General features: G+C 40.7%; 1 protein-coding gene across 1 annotated transcript in view; it reads right to left on the bottom strand.

Moving 5' to 3' along the window:
* LRIG3 (leucine rich repeats and immunoglobulin like domains 3) overlaps nt 1-13,441 on the bottom strand; it is a 46,523-nt gene extending 33,082 nt beyond the window's left edge. Inside the window, exons 1-3 of the mRNA XM_032173202.3 lie at nt 13,206-13,441; nt 7,446-7,517; nt 7,160-7,234 (exon numbers count right to left, since the gene is read on the bottom strand). Coding sequence (XP_032029093.1) covers nt 7,160-7,234; nt 7,446-7,517; nt 13,206-13,441 — 383 coding nt within the window. The remainder of the gene's footprint in view (nt 1-7,159; nt 7,235-7,445; nt 7,518-13,205) is intronic.
* Nucleotides 13,442-13,850: the final 409 nt, after the last annotated feature.

Raw genomic sequence — 13,850 nt, 5'->3', positions numbered from 1 at the left:
TGTTTTTATCCACTTGATTTTGAAAATTAAATGACTTTAATGAATGAAAATGAATGACCTTTAGTGCTATCAAACAAAAGGAGAAAAGTAGATTCTTTGCTTAACTGTAGTCATTTTATTCCCCTGCTTTAAAAAAAAAAAAAAAAAAGTCTTCAATGAAGACTCCCCAAACGTGCAAACCACCTAAGCATGGAAGAAGCTTCCTGAGCTGATCCCTACAAACTCACACAAGTTTCCTTCCTTCTCCACCTCACTTCCCCTCATGCCCCACACATCCTGAAACCTATGTGCTGGTACATGCCCAGGCATCCTCCACTGTCCCAGGCACACTCCACGTGTGCTATGTCTTTACCGTCTGTCTTCTCTCTTGTTCAGAGCACCTTGGAAGTGGGGGCCAAATCCTATTTTTCCTTGTTCCCTAGCACTTAGCACACAGTAGGCATTGTTGCTGGGCATTCTGAAGAGCTTGAAATTCACCTTATAGACACACAAGCCCTCAGGCTACAAATATTGTTGTTATTTATAATTGAGTACCCACCAAAATTATTAGGAACTATGAAGAGAGAAGTTTTCCTGAAAATTCACCCCCAACGCAAAATGGTTTTTCCTTCCCTCATCTCTTGCTGCCAGGATAACGTTTTTAAATCCTGCATTCCTCCTGTGACCCTCCCATTCAAGAATCCACTTTGGCCCACTGCCTCCAGTCTCTGCTCCTCTGCCAAGCCCACCACAATGCAAAAGCATCAGCTGCCGGCGCTCACACTTTCAGAACTCTTTCATGTACATTATGCCATTTGATCCTTTACCGGAACCCCAGGAGAGAGATGGGCAGACATCTTAGACTGTTTTCACAGATAAACAAAGAAAAGTTAATTAAGTCTGCCTAAGGTCAGACAGGTTAGCAGTGTGAGACGAGATGAAAACCTGTGCATCTGTGAGTCCAATTCCCAGCTCAGGGCTCTCTTCTATTGCACAAGGGCCTGTGATTTCTCTTGTCTACTCGATTCTTAGTGAGCACCTTCTGTGTGTCTGAGACTGTAGAGGGCCGAGGGGATTGAGAGCTCGCTAAGATGAAAGTTGGACCCTGGAAGGAGATGTGTGACCATGTCATTAGAGACTACACATGCTGTGCTTGTGAAAGCTTCAAAACTGGAAAAGAAAAATCGCCATCCTTGGGATTCTACAATAACTATAGTTAATGACATACAAATTGCCAGTACTCCCTACCACCCAGTATTGATCTCTGTAGCATAGCAATGGGCATGACTGTCCTACTTTCCTGCACCCCCAAAGCATCTCCAATACAGAAGGATGCATGTGATGGAACCACATCTCGCGGCATTAGGTCCCAAGCCAGCAGATGGTGGAAAACCACGTATCATCAACACACCCTTGAAGATCTCTTATGACACCAGCAAGGTACTTTATGTAGACAGTCTTCCCCCTCAATGAATCTAACATGGGCAGTTTTCCTTCAGTGTGGGAAGAGATCAATTTGGAAAGCGGAGGGTTTTGTCATTGTTGTGCATTTTATTTTTGGTTCAGGGCCTGTTAAAGTAGTTCAGAAATGTGAAGGGCACGGGGGCTGTGAAAAAGCTGTATGCCTGAACACCAAAGTCACCCTCAGTGGGCTGAGATATTCATGCTTAGAAAGACATATGGGAAAGGGGGCTTTTATTTCCCACCTCATACATACTCCAGAGCATGCACTCACCAGCTAGGGTGGTCAGCTGAATCCTTGTGTTAAGTTACTTCTCTTGTTCTTTTTTTCCTTTTAATTATTGCTGCTATTGTCAGAATTATTATTATTTTCTCAAGCATGCATAGTTGAACACAAGTTATGTAAAACATAGGTATGCTGTTGCCACTGTAAATCTTTAGCCACTGGTTTAAACTAAGTGTACAGAAAGGAGATCTGTCTGAATTACGCTAAGTGCAGCAGCATGTGGTTATTCCATGAATGTTCTTTAATTCATACATTCATAGATAATGTAATTCATACATTAATTAAGCACTAACTTATGCCATATACCTGCATTAAGTGCTGGGGAAATGAAGAGTTAGCTACAGAGGCCTCAAAATACAGCAGAGGAGAAAAATATAAACAAAATTATTTAATTACTGCGTAAGTTGGATATACAAGGTAAGATGGGCCCGAATGTGGCAGGGCAGGCTCAGCAGAGATGACTAAATGTCCCCAGAAACACACACAACTCCCTCCCTCACTTTCAGACCCTGATTCAAGTATCTTCCTCCTGGCAAGCGTTTCTCTACATCCCCATTTAAAACTGTAAAACCCCTCTTTGGCCACATGCTTCCGACACCTCTTCCTGCTGCTTATCTCCAGCACTTAATCTCCTTCTGATCACATCTCTTATTTATTTTTTGTGTTTCTCCTTCCATGAGCAGGTCAGCTATAGAGGGTAGGGATTCCTGTCTTGCTTTCTGAATCCTAACCTTAGAACAGTACCCAGAACATAGTAGGATTTGGTAAATATGTGCCTTTCCTGACTACATTAAAGAACAATTGCCAGAGCTCTCTAATCCTTTCATTCTCCTTTCTTTTCCTTCATAGCATTGATCATGAACTGATGTTATGTTTTCTTTTTTTCGTTTATTTTTCTCTCCTCACTAGAATGGAAGCCTCAGGCGTCAGGATAAGAGGGAGTTTGTACGCTTTTTCACTGGGTGTCCTAGCGCTTAAAGGAGGGCTTGGTACATAGTAGATACTCAATATATTGTAGTTGAATGAATCGTCATCCTTATCACAGCTCACATTCACTGAGCACTCAGTACATGCAAGACAGCTTTACCTGTATTCCCCGTATCTTCACAATAACTCTATGAGACAGACGCCAGCATTATTGTCATTTTAGAGATGATGAAACACAGTCAGTCAGTAACTTGCCCAAGGTTACAAACCTGGCAAAGGGTGGAGCCAGAAGTTAATTCCAGGCCACCTGACTTGAGCTTTACTTTTAATCACTGTTCTACTGACGTGACTTCACTGGAGAACAGGCCACCATGGCTTCTCAACTATCATGTGGTTTAATTATCTGCCCCTTTAAACCATCCTCCTGCCACCTCCAGGTCATTTGCCACACTAAAGACAGTATGACATTTTCAAATAGCAGATCTGATCATGTCATTCTGCTTTACATCTCTTCAATGGCTTTCCATTGGTAGAGTACACGTTTTGGTGTCCTACCAGCAAAGGTAATCAATATACATAATAACCTCTCTGGAATGAGGACAATGTCACCTCTGGGAAGATGACAGGCTATAAAGACAATGATGGACTAAGAAATGCTTTACTTTTGAGATAAGAAATAAAGAGAAAAGGCTTACCTGATTATGATATGACCTTTATCAGTAATTCTAGAAATATTTATGCAATATCTGATTAGAATATTGCATATGTTAAAATGGATACTCCTGGGCCCCACCCAAATCTACTAATTTAGAATCTCTAGGGATAGTGTCTGATAATCTAACAAGTACCCTGGCAGGGCGCGGTGGCTCACGCCTTTAATCCCAGCACTCTGGGAGGCTGAGGCGGGCGGACCACGAGGTCAGGAGATCGAGACCATCCTGGCTAACAGTGAAACCCCATCTCTACCAAAAATAGAAAAATTAACTGGGCGTGGCGGCATGCGCCTGTAGTCCCAGCTGCTGGGGAGGCTGAGGCAAGAGAATGGCATGAACCCGGGTGGCGGAGCTTGCAGTGAGCTGAGATTGTGCCACTGCACTCCAGCCTGGGCGATACAGCCAGACTCCGTCTCCAAAAAAAAAAAAAAAAAACAAGTACCCTAGGTGCCTCTTTGACAGTCACTGACCTAACACTCTTCAACTCTAGGACACCAGGCAAGCATCTGCATTCTGGCTAACACTATATAAACCATTACCATCAAGACTAAGACCCAACTAGCTCTATTTAATAACCAACAAGGCTCTTTTGTTCAACTACAATGCTGTAGAACTCACAGATTCAAACTTCCCTAAAACAAGGCACAGGTTTCAATCATGTCCAGTGCTCAAGCAGGTCATTCCACACCACGCAAAGCCAGAGTTCGTACATTCAGAAAAATCAACTCCCTTATGTAAGCCAGGTTAATAGAGTTTTACTGTAAGGTATGTTCATTCCAAAGACTATTCCACTTCTTTTAAAATATGTCATCCTGCAATAGCTAGGATATTGTGAGAGAAAAATTAAAAAAACATACAAATCATGCCTTGCACCTAGCACATTGGTTGACTTCTGAGCTAGCTCTGTGTGGGATTCAAAGGAAAGCATGTCGATTCAGGCCTTGTACGTGCTAAAAGATTCCTAAAAAGGTTGGAGATGAGCTTTGTTAGTGGGAAGATTATCCCAGATTCCTATCATCCCAGATTCCCGGATATTATGAGAATAGGTCCCTAACTGAATTCGTCTCTGGACATGGGGTACCCTTTGATCTAATTATCAGCTCCTGGCTCCTATAGCTATGACAAAAGTCTCACCAGGACAGTCTTCTCTGCATGCAGCCCCTCCAGCTAGGAGGGGTCTTCATGGCACAGAGTAGAAAGAGTATGGAGCAGTAATTATTAAATCCTACGGCTAAGACTTCAACTAATTACTCATTTTCTTTACACACAAGCTTTCAAACTATTTAACCTGTGCAAATAACTCATAAAAATGTTTTCCTCTGCAAAATGTAAAAGATACAAACAAAAAACCACCACAAAAAACTCTTAATATGAAAGTCAAATCATTCTAAAAACTACTTTGAAAGATATGAGATTTAATTGTGGTGCTACAGCAAGTTTTCAATCTGTGTCATGTTATATAACAGATTTTTTTTTTAATCTCAGAAAAGTATTTCAGAACTCATTTTTAGCTTTATTTTCACGTGTTTCTATATAAAAGAAAATGTTTTACTCTACACAACACAGAAATTAAAAGTGCTTGAGAAACAATGATTGTATATTACAATATCCAATCAAGCCTGCAGGAGGAAACAAAACATTTGTAGATGAAAACAACCAGAGAGGTAAATTTTTCAAGATATTTCATAGGTATAAAAAGAAGTCTTTACTCTCCACATTGAATTATCAGGCCCATGATATAAATTACTCTTCCCAGAGTCTGTGTAATCTAGGTAACACATTGGATGTATCATTATGTGAGATGAACAAAACAATCACTGGCCAGAGGTACTGTAACACATCAAGGAGAAAGAAAGTGAAATTATTCAGGGTGATTTCACACCCAACACTTGCTAAAGTGAAACACAAAAACAATATGGAGAAGAGGACAAATTCTGAAGGAGCACAAATTTCTAACTTTTGAGAGATCATTGTAGCTTTCTAATTATAAGTTATAACGTGAAAGTGTAAAACACTAGGGGCTGGGTGCAGTGGCTCACACCTGTAATCCCAACATTTTGGGAGGTGGAGGCGGGAGGATTACGAGGTCAGGAGATCGAGATCACCCTGGCTAACACAGTGAAACCCCGTCTCTACTAAAAATACAAAAAACTAGCCGGGCATAGTGGCGGATGCCTGTAGTCCCAGCTACTTGGGAGGCTGAGGCAGGAGAATGGTGTGAACCCGGGAGGCGGAGCTTGCAGTGAGCCGAGATCGCGCCACTGCACTCCAGCCTGGGCAACAGAGCAAGACTCTGTCTCCAAAAAAAACAAAAAACAAAAAGTGTAAAACACTAGGTTCCTTATAATTTTCTAACTTCTCACAAGTTCTTAACGCTCTCAACGCTATACCATGCCAAAGAGTAGACTGCTTTCCCCACCCCGTCCAGATTACAAAACTGCACTGCAGATCCTCTCAGCCATGAAGTATGCCATGACCCTCAAGCTCTCTTAAACATACTGACAGAATCTGCCAATATGCAGTGCGAGGACAGCAAGAGCAAAGTGGAATTTAAAAAGGCCACCTTGGTCAAACAAGAATAGCTGCAGATGTTTATGATACCAAACCAGCACTCCATTTAGATTCTAAAATTTTAAGCAATTGTAAAAGACAAAGAAAAAAGGTATTTATGCTAGCATAAAAATGTTTTTTAAATACAGTGTTTATTTGTCAAATACCAACTGCTTTTTCTTTCATTCCTTTCTGTTTCTGATCTTTGGAAAAACCACATCAGTATCAAATGTCACTTAGCTCTTATTCAAACAGAGGAAAGCAGACACAGCGGCTGCACCCGTGACTTAGCTGACCTGGGCCCTCAGTAAAAACAAACCTCTATAAATCACCAGATGTAAGCAATTGGGTAGTGATCACTCTATTAATTGAACAGCTTTCCTGAAATTTACTGTCTAATGTCAACCCTCCCAACACCTCTCTCAGAAGCAACTAACAATGGTGGTTTTTTCCTTAAGTTGCTTAAAGAAAAACATTTTTTAACATCAGTAGCTTAAATATATTTTTAAATTGTTTAAGATTAAGGTGGTAAGCTAATTAGATTTTAGAAATTAAACCACAGGCATTCTTAATGCTACCTTTAAATGCTGAAAAGTCAAAATTATTCCAAAACCTACGTCAGTGCATGTATATACGTTACCTACACTAAAAATACAGAAAACTTGGTACAACCTTAATGGTATCTGAAAACTCACATTTGCAAAACAACCTGCAAAGTTATTTCTGTCTTCAGTCACATATTTACTCTTTTTGAGTTGATGTCTCTGAACTCTGATTTCCACTGCAGGTACCACACTTAAAAGAGGATACTCCAATGGCTTATTCTCAACTCCAGTTTCTCCTCACAAGGCAACTCTGATCATTCTCCACTAGGAACTACGTAACACGTAACCCACAGATCCCCATGCCAACCAGTGAGCAATACCAGAATTAAAGTCCTAGTCTACAGAATATGATAAAATACACATTTCTATGGTGTAAAGCTGGCCTCTTTGAATCTCGAAGACCAGTTCGGCAACAACAGCAAAGTGTAAAAAGTGTGTTGTTATAAGAGTACATGAAATTTAGCAGTGACAGAGTTAGAGGCTAGAAAACAAGTTAATCAATTTAAAGAGCGTATCTTTACTATGCCCGGAAGAAAATATTCCATTTTTTCTTCTAAGATCTCTATGCTATTCCCTATGGAACTCCCAGTCAAGGTTCCTGCAGACATACATGAGGAATTCTGCTGATATTCACTTACAAGGAGAGAAGTGTAACATTTGCTGAGACTGGTCCCAGATTTGGAATGGTCTCCAATTCATTGTTGTTCAGTTTCCTGCAAATGCCAAAAAAAAGAAAAAGAAAAAGAAAAGCTGATTAGGCAATCTGTAATTCACAGAGGTGAAAACTTTACATATTATTTCAAGATACCTCCCAAGTTAAAAGTTTTGAATAACTTCTTATAATCCAAGTATTCCTTACAGTTAAATAGTATAAGGGGTAATGTATTTTACTCAAACCTTAAAAACAAAATAACGAAGACTCACACTTCTCGAAGGCTTTGAAGATGGCTCATGGAACTTGCCTTGATGAAAGATAATCTGTTGTGACTTAAGTCCCTATAAGAAAACAAACATAAAATTATAAGTCATTTCTAAAAATCACTAATAGTGCTAACTGGGCTTATGAAGTATCTCTGTGAACACTAGTGGGAGCAGGAGAAATAACTGGTCTATTCTGTCCACAAACTAGATGGCAACCAAAATGCCAAACTCAAAAATACAAGCTCCAAGGACAAAATTAGTTTAAGGAGACTGGCAGATTCAAATACTTTAAGCCCACAAACGTTTTTAAGAGATGTTTTTTGGCACATGGTGAACAGATCTTTTGTGAACTGGCAGGTCTGCTTCACCCTCCCATCTCCCCACTCCCAACCTGATATGATGACGTCATGGTTTATGAAAAGGAGCTAATTAGGCAGGTTGCTGAAACTAAAGCCTCTATAGAAATCTTTTTATTGTCATACATTTAAGCATCAATGTCCTTATTGCAGTCAAGGAAAACAGAAATTGCTTTGCATACATATTTGTTTCTCTGCAGTAAAGCACCAAATCATTTCAAGTATTATTTTGTGTGTGAGTGTTGAGAGGGTAGAAAACAATCTGAACCCTCCACTTTCTTAAATTCCCCAGATCTCAATATCTGATAATATATAATTTAAACCACATCGTCATCTAACAAAGTTCAGCAGATTGCACAAAAACTTGTGAACAGATTTCAATCATTAAAATAAATGTGCTTCTTACTCAATAACTCAATTTAACTTAGTAACAATTTCCATAGAACATCATTACTATTAAAACCAATAACAATCTCATACATATACAATACTCTAGACTAGAAAGTCAGCTCATTTAAGATTCAAAATATGGAACAAATTCCAGCAAATATTCTTGGTTACATTCCCCATATGTGTTAATACATTGACTATGTGCCTTCAAAATAGTGTAATAAAAATGAAATGGTTCCAGAGTGATGAAAAACCGGGATAACAAATAGTACGGCTTGAAGCTTCCCACTGAAAGGGTTATCCAACCCATACTAATTTTTTCAGTGTTTAAAACGGAGATTTTTAAATAACCAAAGTTGATTGGAGAAAAGCATGAATTATGTGTTATATGCATAAGTATATCCCTCCTAAAAAAGAAATAAAGAGAAATCACCTCCAGAGAAGCACAGTGTTACTCAGTGTTTAGTTAACAATTAGAAATCAGAGATCCTTTCAATCTTTGAGTTTTTGTTTTGAGAATAAACTTGGATTCTCTTTTTCACCTAAAAAAAAAAAAAAAAAATTCTGCAAGGTTTTATTTGAAATATGTTTGCCCAAAGACCTACCAGACAGTGACAGACATGAGTAGATTTGTTCTGGTAGAGTTATAACATGAAAAAAATCTGGCACAGTCTTTAAACTATAAAAATCCTGCAATTACAACCACTGCTGTGCATGCTCACCACGCTGGCTGGAGCCAGACACTTTCCCTCACAGCCCAGCTCAAGTCCATCTGGAGTTCATCAAGGAAACCGTGAGCCCAACAACTCACGTTAGGATTCAAACAAAACCTGTGTGCTTTTAGCACCCCAGACAGTCACAGATTTCCCACATGGTTTAAAAAACAACCAAGGAAAAGAGTCTTTCACCTGGGAGGTAGCCTGAGTCAACAGAAAGTCTCATTTAGACCCACTTAACTAAAGAGCATTGGACCAGCGTAAAACTGCATCCCCTATTGTTTCAGGTCTTAAAACGAAAGGGGAAGCAATCTGGCATTAATATTTAACACAGGTGATTTTCTTTTTAATTAAAAATTTAAAAAAACCTAAAACTGAGCACTAACTTCATTTTAAGGATTATTTCACAGGGCAATCCTGTGAGAGAAATGAGATGGAGTGCTTAACTTGTTTTCAACTAGTAATGGGATAAGATTCCTCCTACAAAAGACCTGTAAAAAATAAGAAACGGCCTTCAGAGACCAGTGCACATGCTGGGGACACCTCATTTCTGATCCAGAAAAAGGAGCTGGCAACTTTGAATATTTCAGTTATTGCAACACACTTCCATTCCTGAGTTTTGTGTACTATTAAAACTACATTATATGTAGGAGGAAAAAAAACGCCCCTTAAATGACATTTACTGCTAAATACTTACAGCTATGAAACTTTTAGTGTACCTAAATTTAGATTTAATATAGTTTACATTTGAGAAATGATTACTTTCCAGTTAAGGGATGTCACATTTTCCTAAATCTTCCTTACATTGTTTTTATGGCTAAACCATTAAAAACAGATTCAAGTTGTTCAATGTCGATGTTTTCTTAAACCCAGATCATAAAACATTCAATAAGAAAGGCAGATTCTTCATGTTTAGAGTTCCATTAATAACATCTTCCCCACAAAACTTTTACAAAAACTTTTTGTAGTGGGGTTAATGAATGGGAAAGGTAGTAAGGTACAGAAGTGTTAACCATGTACCCAGAGCTCGGTTGGCCAAAACTTGAAAATCAAACTCTTTCTACATGGTTAGACAGACTTCTCTTCCTGAATATTAGCAAATGAATCAATATATATGAAAATAATCAATTTGCAACATTTGGTTCCAGCTATCATTTTCTTCCTTTTAGCATTTGGAAATCTGACTTCCAAGTCAAATTTTAAACGCAAATCCAGCACAGCTTCTTAATCAATCCCACTGGGGCCTGCAGAGCTGCTAATTCAGCACAAATCTGGAAAGCTGAAAAACAAAAAGCCAGGCTATAGCTGTTTTAAGACACTGATCCAAAGTGACTCATAAATCAGCCTGCTATATTCAAGTTTTAGTCTGGAAAATATAGAAAAACAGCTGTGAAAACCATAAGGACTATTACCCCCACCCCACCCCCAACTCTGGTCCGGACCAGAAGATTTATAACAGGTCAACACTAAAGAAGTCACACCAGCAGAAACTACCTTTGGGACTTTCGCCTGGGTCCTGTTGAGAACTCAAACATTTCTACATAAGACAAATAATTCTGAAATGCCAGTGAGAATTTAATAATATTGGAAGTTCTCATTGGTAATTTAGCAACTTTTCCGTCTCTGGGCTAAATAACATTCTAACAAGCATTCCTCTTTAGGTTGAGAACTGTTTAAGCGCAAACTCTCGACATAAACTCTAGCTTGCCTTTAATGGCAGTTGTGAGCAAGGCTTGGCGTAGTTACTGGGTTGTTTTTTTTTTAGACAAAGTCTCGCTCAGTTACTCTTTTAAGAGCCACTTTCATTAAAGCATTAGAGGTTATTTTCTAAAAGGACTACTGATACAGTATTATTATTTTACAGCTCAAACTATTCAACTTTTCACACATGGGACTCCTATAGTAATAAATCACAACCAAATAAAGTGGAAAAAATACATACACACGTAGAGATTTTTCGTAAACTAGCAAATTCAACAAATAAAACAAAAGATAGACACTGAACTTTTTCTGAAAAGTGCTTTCATAAGCCAGTCCAAAGACAAACTTCTACTATTTTGATTACCCAAGCAAAGGGAAGGTAAGAGATGGGGAACAAAAGCATGCATTTTTCTATTTATATCTGAACTCGGAAATCATCTCCTTAAGACGATTTTTCTAATTATGAAAAACTTTAGTAGCTTTCTAGACCACCTATTCTAAAATACCAAATAACAGAGAAAGTACAACTCAATTCCACGTGTTTTTCTGCTCCTTTCAGAAGTGGAAAGAGGAGACCTCTAGTGCTTTAGGTACAAACAAAAGAAATATTTACAATAAAGAATCCAGACCACATGGTTTGGTGACATCTACAAAGATGGTTAAAAGTCACAGAAGTACAAGAATGACAGAGCTGTCCAATAAGTGATCACAGCAGGGTTCCTGACAACAGACTGAGTGCTTATTTATACAAGTGGAACTTATTTTCACATACATTTAAGGAATGTGGGCTAGTATTGAGACAATTTACTGCTGGCGGAAATGTAATTAAAGACTGTGCTAACCAAATAAACTCTAATTTGTTTTTAGTGTGCCACCAAATTATCTGCAAAACAAAATCCTAATTAGGTCAGCTAGTTTTAAGACAATGTTTAAATAGGTATCGAACCCCTTTTGGTTCAACTCAATTTCTAATCAAGGGCAACACAGATTTTTTTTCTAAACATCTAAATGCACAGAAAAAAAAAAAGTACTGCACACTAGCATGATCACAATAGACAACCTGACATTGAAAAACTATCAAATACAAGTTAGATGCCGTGAATAATCTAAGCATATCTAAATACACTCCAGGAAGCACTGTATTCATTTTCTCTTTCTCATCCCTCTATTATTCCTAAGTGTTCACCTCCAGTCATTTACATGTTCAGTTCCATATGCTGTCAATAAAGCCATTCACTCATGAATAAGGCAGCATGACCTCCACAAGAGGCAATTGAACAGAATTAGCCACAACTAATTGAAAGTCTCCCTGCTTTCGGTTAAAGACCTTATCTCCTCTTCCAGTTGTAATAAAAACTACTAAATAAAACGTCCCAAGAAAAGAAATTAAATATCAATCCAATACTAATTCTACTTTATTAACCTAAGGCTTATTAAAAACACAAGGAATATACTTTCTGATGGCCAACAATTCTACATTCACAAAAGTTATTTAGATTAGCACAATAATTTTAAAATATAAATTCTTGAACACCTGACCAAACCTCCTACCACATTAGGGCACTGGAATAGTTCGCTAGAATTGTTTTAAAAACTTAAAATTTTCATTGCAATTCTGCTAAGTCAAAATGTAAGCTTACGTACGAAGTGCACTTTTATTTATTTTAAACAGAACAACTACTTTAAAAAATACAAGTTCTGATTGTTTACTTTTTACAGCACTCCAATTTTAAAACTGGGACTGAGGAAGAAAAGAGAGATGACATTTGGAAAAGATCAGCATTTCCAACTAAATTACATTTTTTCCTTGTTCTTCACGCAGTTGACAGTGATTTCAGGTTTTCAGACTTCGCAGCTAAAATCCAAAAACTTGCATAAGATCTCCGTGCGCTCTCCCCTAAACCGTCTGGACGTTCTGAGGAGCTACAGAAATCACGCCCTTGATTCTGGATAATCGAGTTCCTCCCTTTCCATAGCTACTGACCAGTCTTTACAATCTGGTTGAGGAGTGGGAACTTACGGTCTGCTAATGTGAAAGCAAGCAGACGGAGAACAGAAGTATTGTCGTCCACCATAACTTGGATAGTGACCGAATTCTGTTGAGGGGGCTTCCTAAATGAAAAGCCTGACTTCAGTTACTGGGTGGGAACAGGAAAAGGAGTCTGACGTAGCTAGAAACTAAAACTGAACCAGACTAATAACTCAGGGAGAACTGCAAACTCCTGATTGCGCAGGTTGCCGCTTATCTCCCCTGGGCCTGGCAGGAGCGCGCATTTGAACCCCTTGGCTAGCTTAGGGCGCAGGACTTCATCCCCGACCTCTGGCGTCGTCACTGGCCCCCACCCCTGGCCTACCTGCAGCCAGTTAGGACGCGCCAAGAGCCCACCTGCGCCGCCCGCAAAGCACGTAGGAGGGAAACTGAGGTCTGGACAGTTCTTTTTCCAGGCCCACGGAGCGCCGATCGCGGCCTGGACCAGAAGGAGCTATGCGGAACAAAAGGCAATGCACGCCGAACCCCAAGCAACCAGGCCCTAGCCAGCTCCTGTTTTCCCGAATCTCCAGCGGCCCGGCCCCCCTCCCCCCGCGGGAAGAATACTTACAGCCGAGCGACCCAGGGCGGGAGCGGCTCGGGAAGACGCGCTAGCCGCTGACGACTGCAGTCCAGCAGGTCCCTGAGGCAGCGGCAGGCAGTGGGGCACGGGCGCTCGGCGGCTACCCCAGAGGGCTGCCCGAGTGCCCCGCGACCGCCGTTGTCGGACCGGCCAGCGCGCCCCAGCACCGCGCACAGCAGCAGCCCCAGCGCCGCCGCGCGCGCACGGAGGCTCGGCGCGCTCATCGCGGTCCAGCGGCCTCGGTCTCTGCCCGATGCTCCCAGCCGGCGCGCGCTCGGGCCCCGGCACAAACTTCCAGCCGAGGGTGCACGCCCGTCCTCCCGGTCGCGTGCGCGCTCCTCCCTCGCGCTGCCGGGTCAATTCCTTCTTTTACTGCTGGCGGCGAAGCCCTTTCATGTCCCCAAACAGCAGGAGGGAAACTGAAAAGAACTGCCAACTGCAACAGAGTTGCAGCTTGAGCAGCGTCTGCTAGCCGAAGCCCCTTCTTGTCGGCAAAAGAAACTTTTTCGCCTCCACCCCGCGGCGCTGCGCCAAGTCCCCGCGCGGCGGAGTAGCAAGGCGGGGCGTGGAGAGGCCGACGCGCGCCCATTGGCCGGCCCGGCTGCGGGCGTCCCCGTGGCCACGTGACAATAA

This window comes from Hylobates moloch, unplaced genomic scaffold (assembly GCF_009828535.3).
Source record: "Hylobates moloch isolate HMO894 unplaced genomic scaffold, HMol_V3 SCAFFOLD_13, whole genome shotgun sequence".
NCBI classification, from domain to species: domain Eukaryota; kingdom Metazoa; phylum Chordata; class Mammalia; order Primates; family Hylobatidae; genus Hylobates; species Hylobates moloch.
This window is presented reverse-complemented; position numbering and strand designations above follow the sequence as displayed.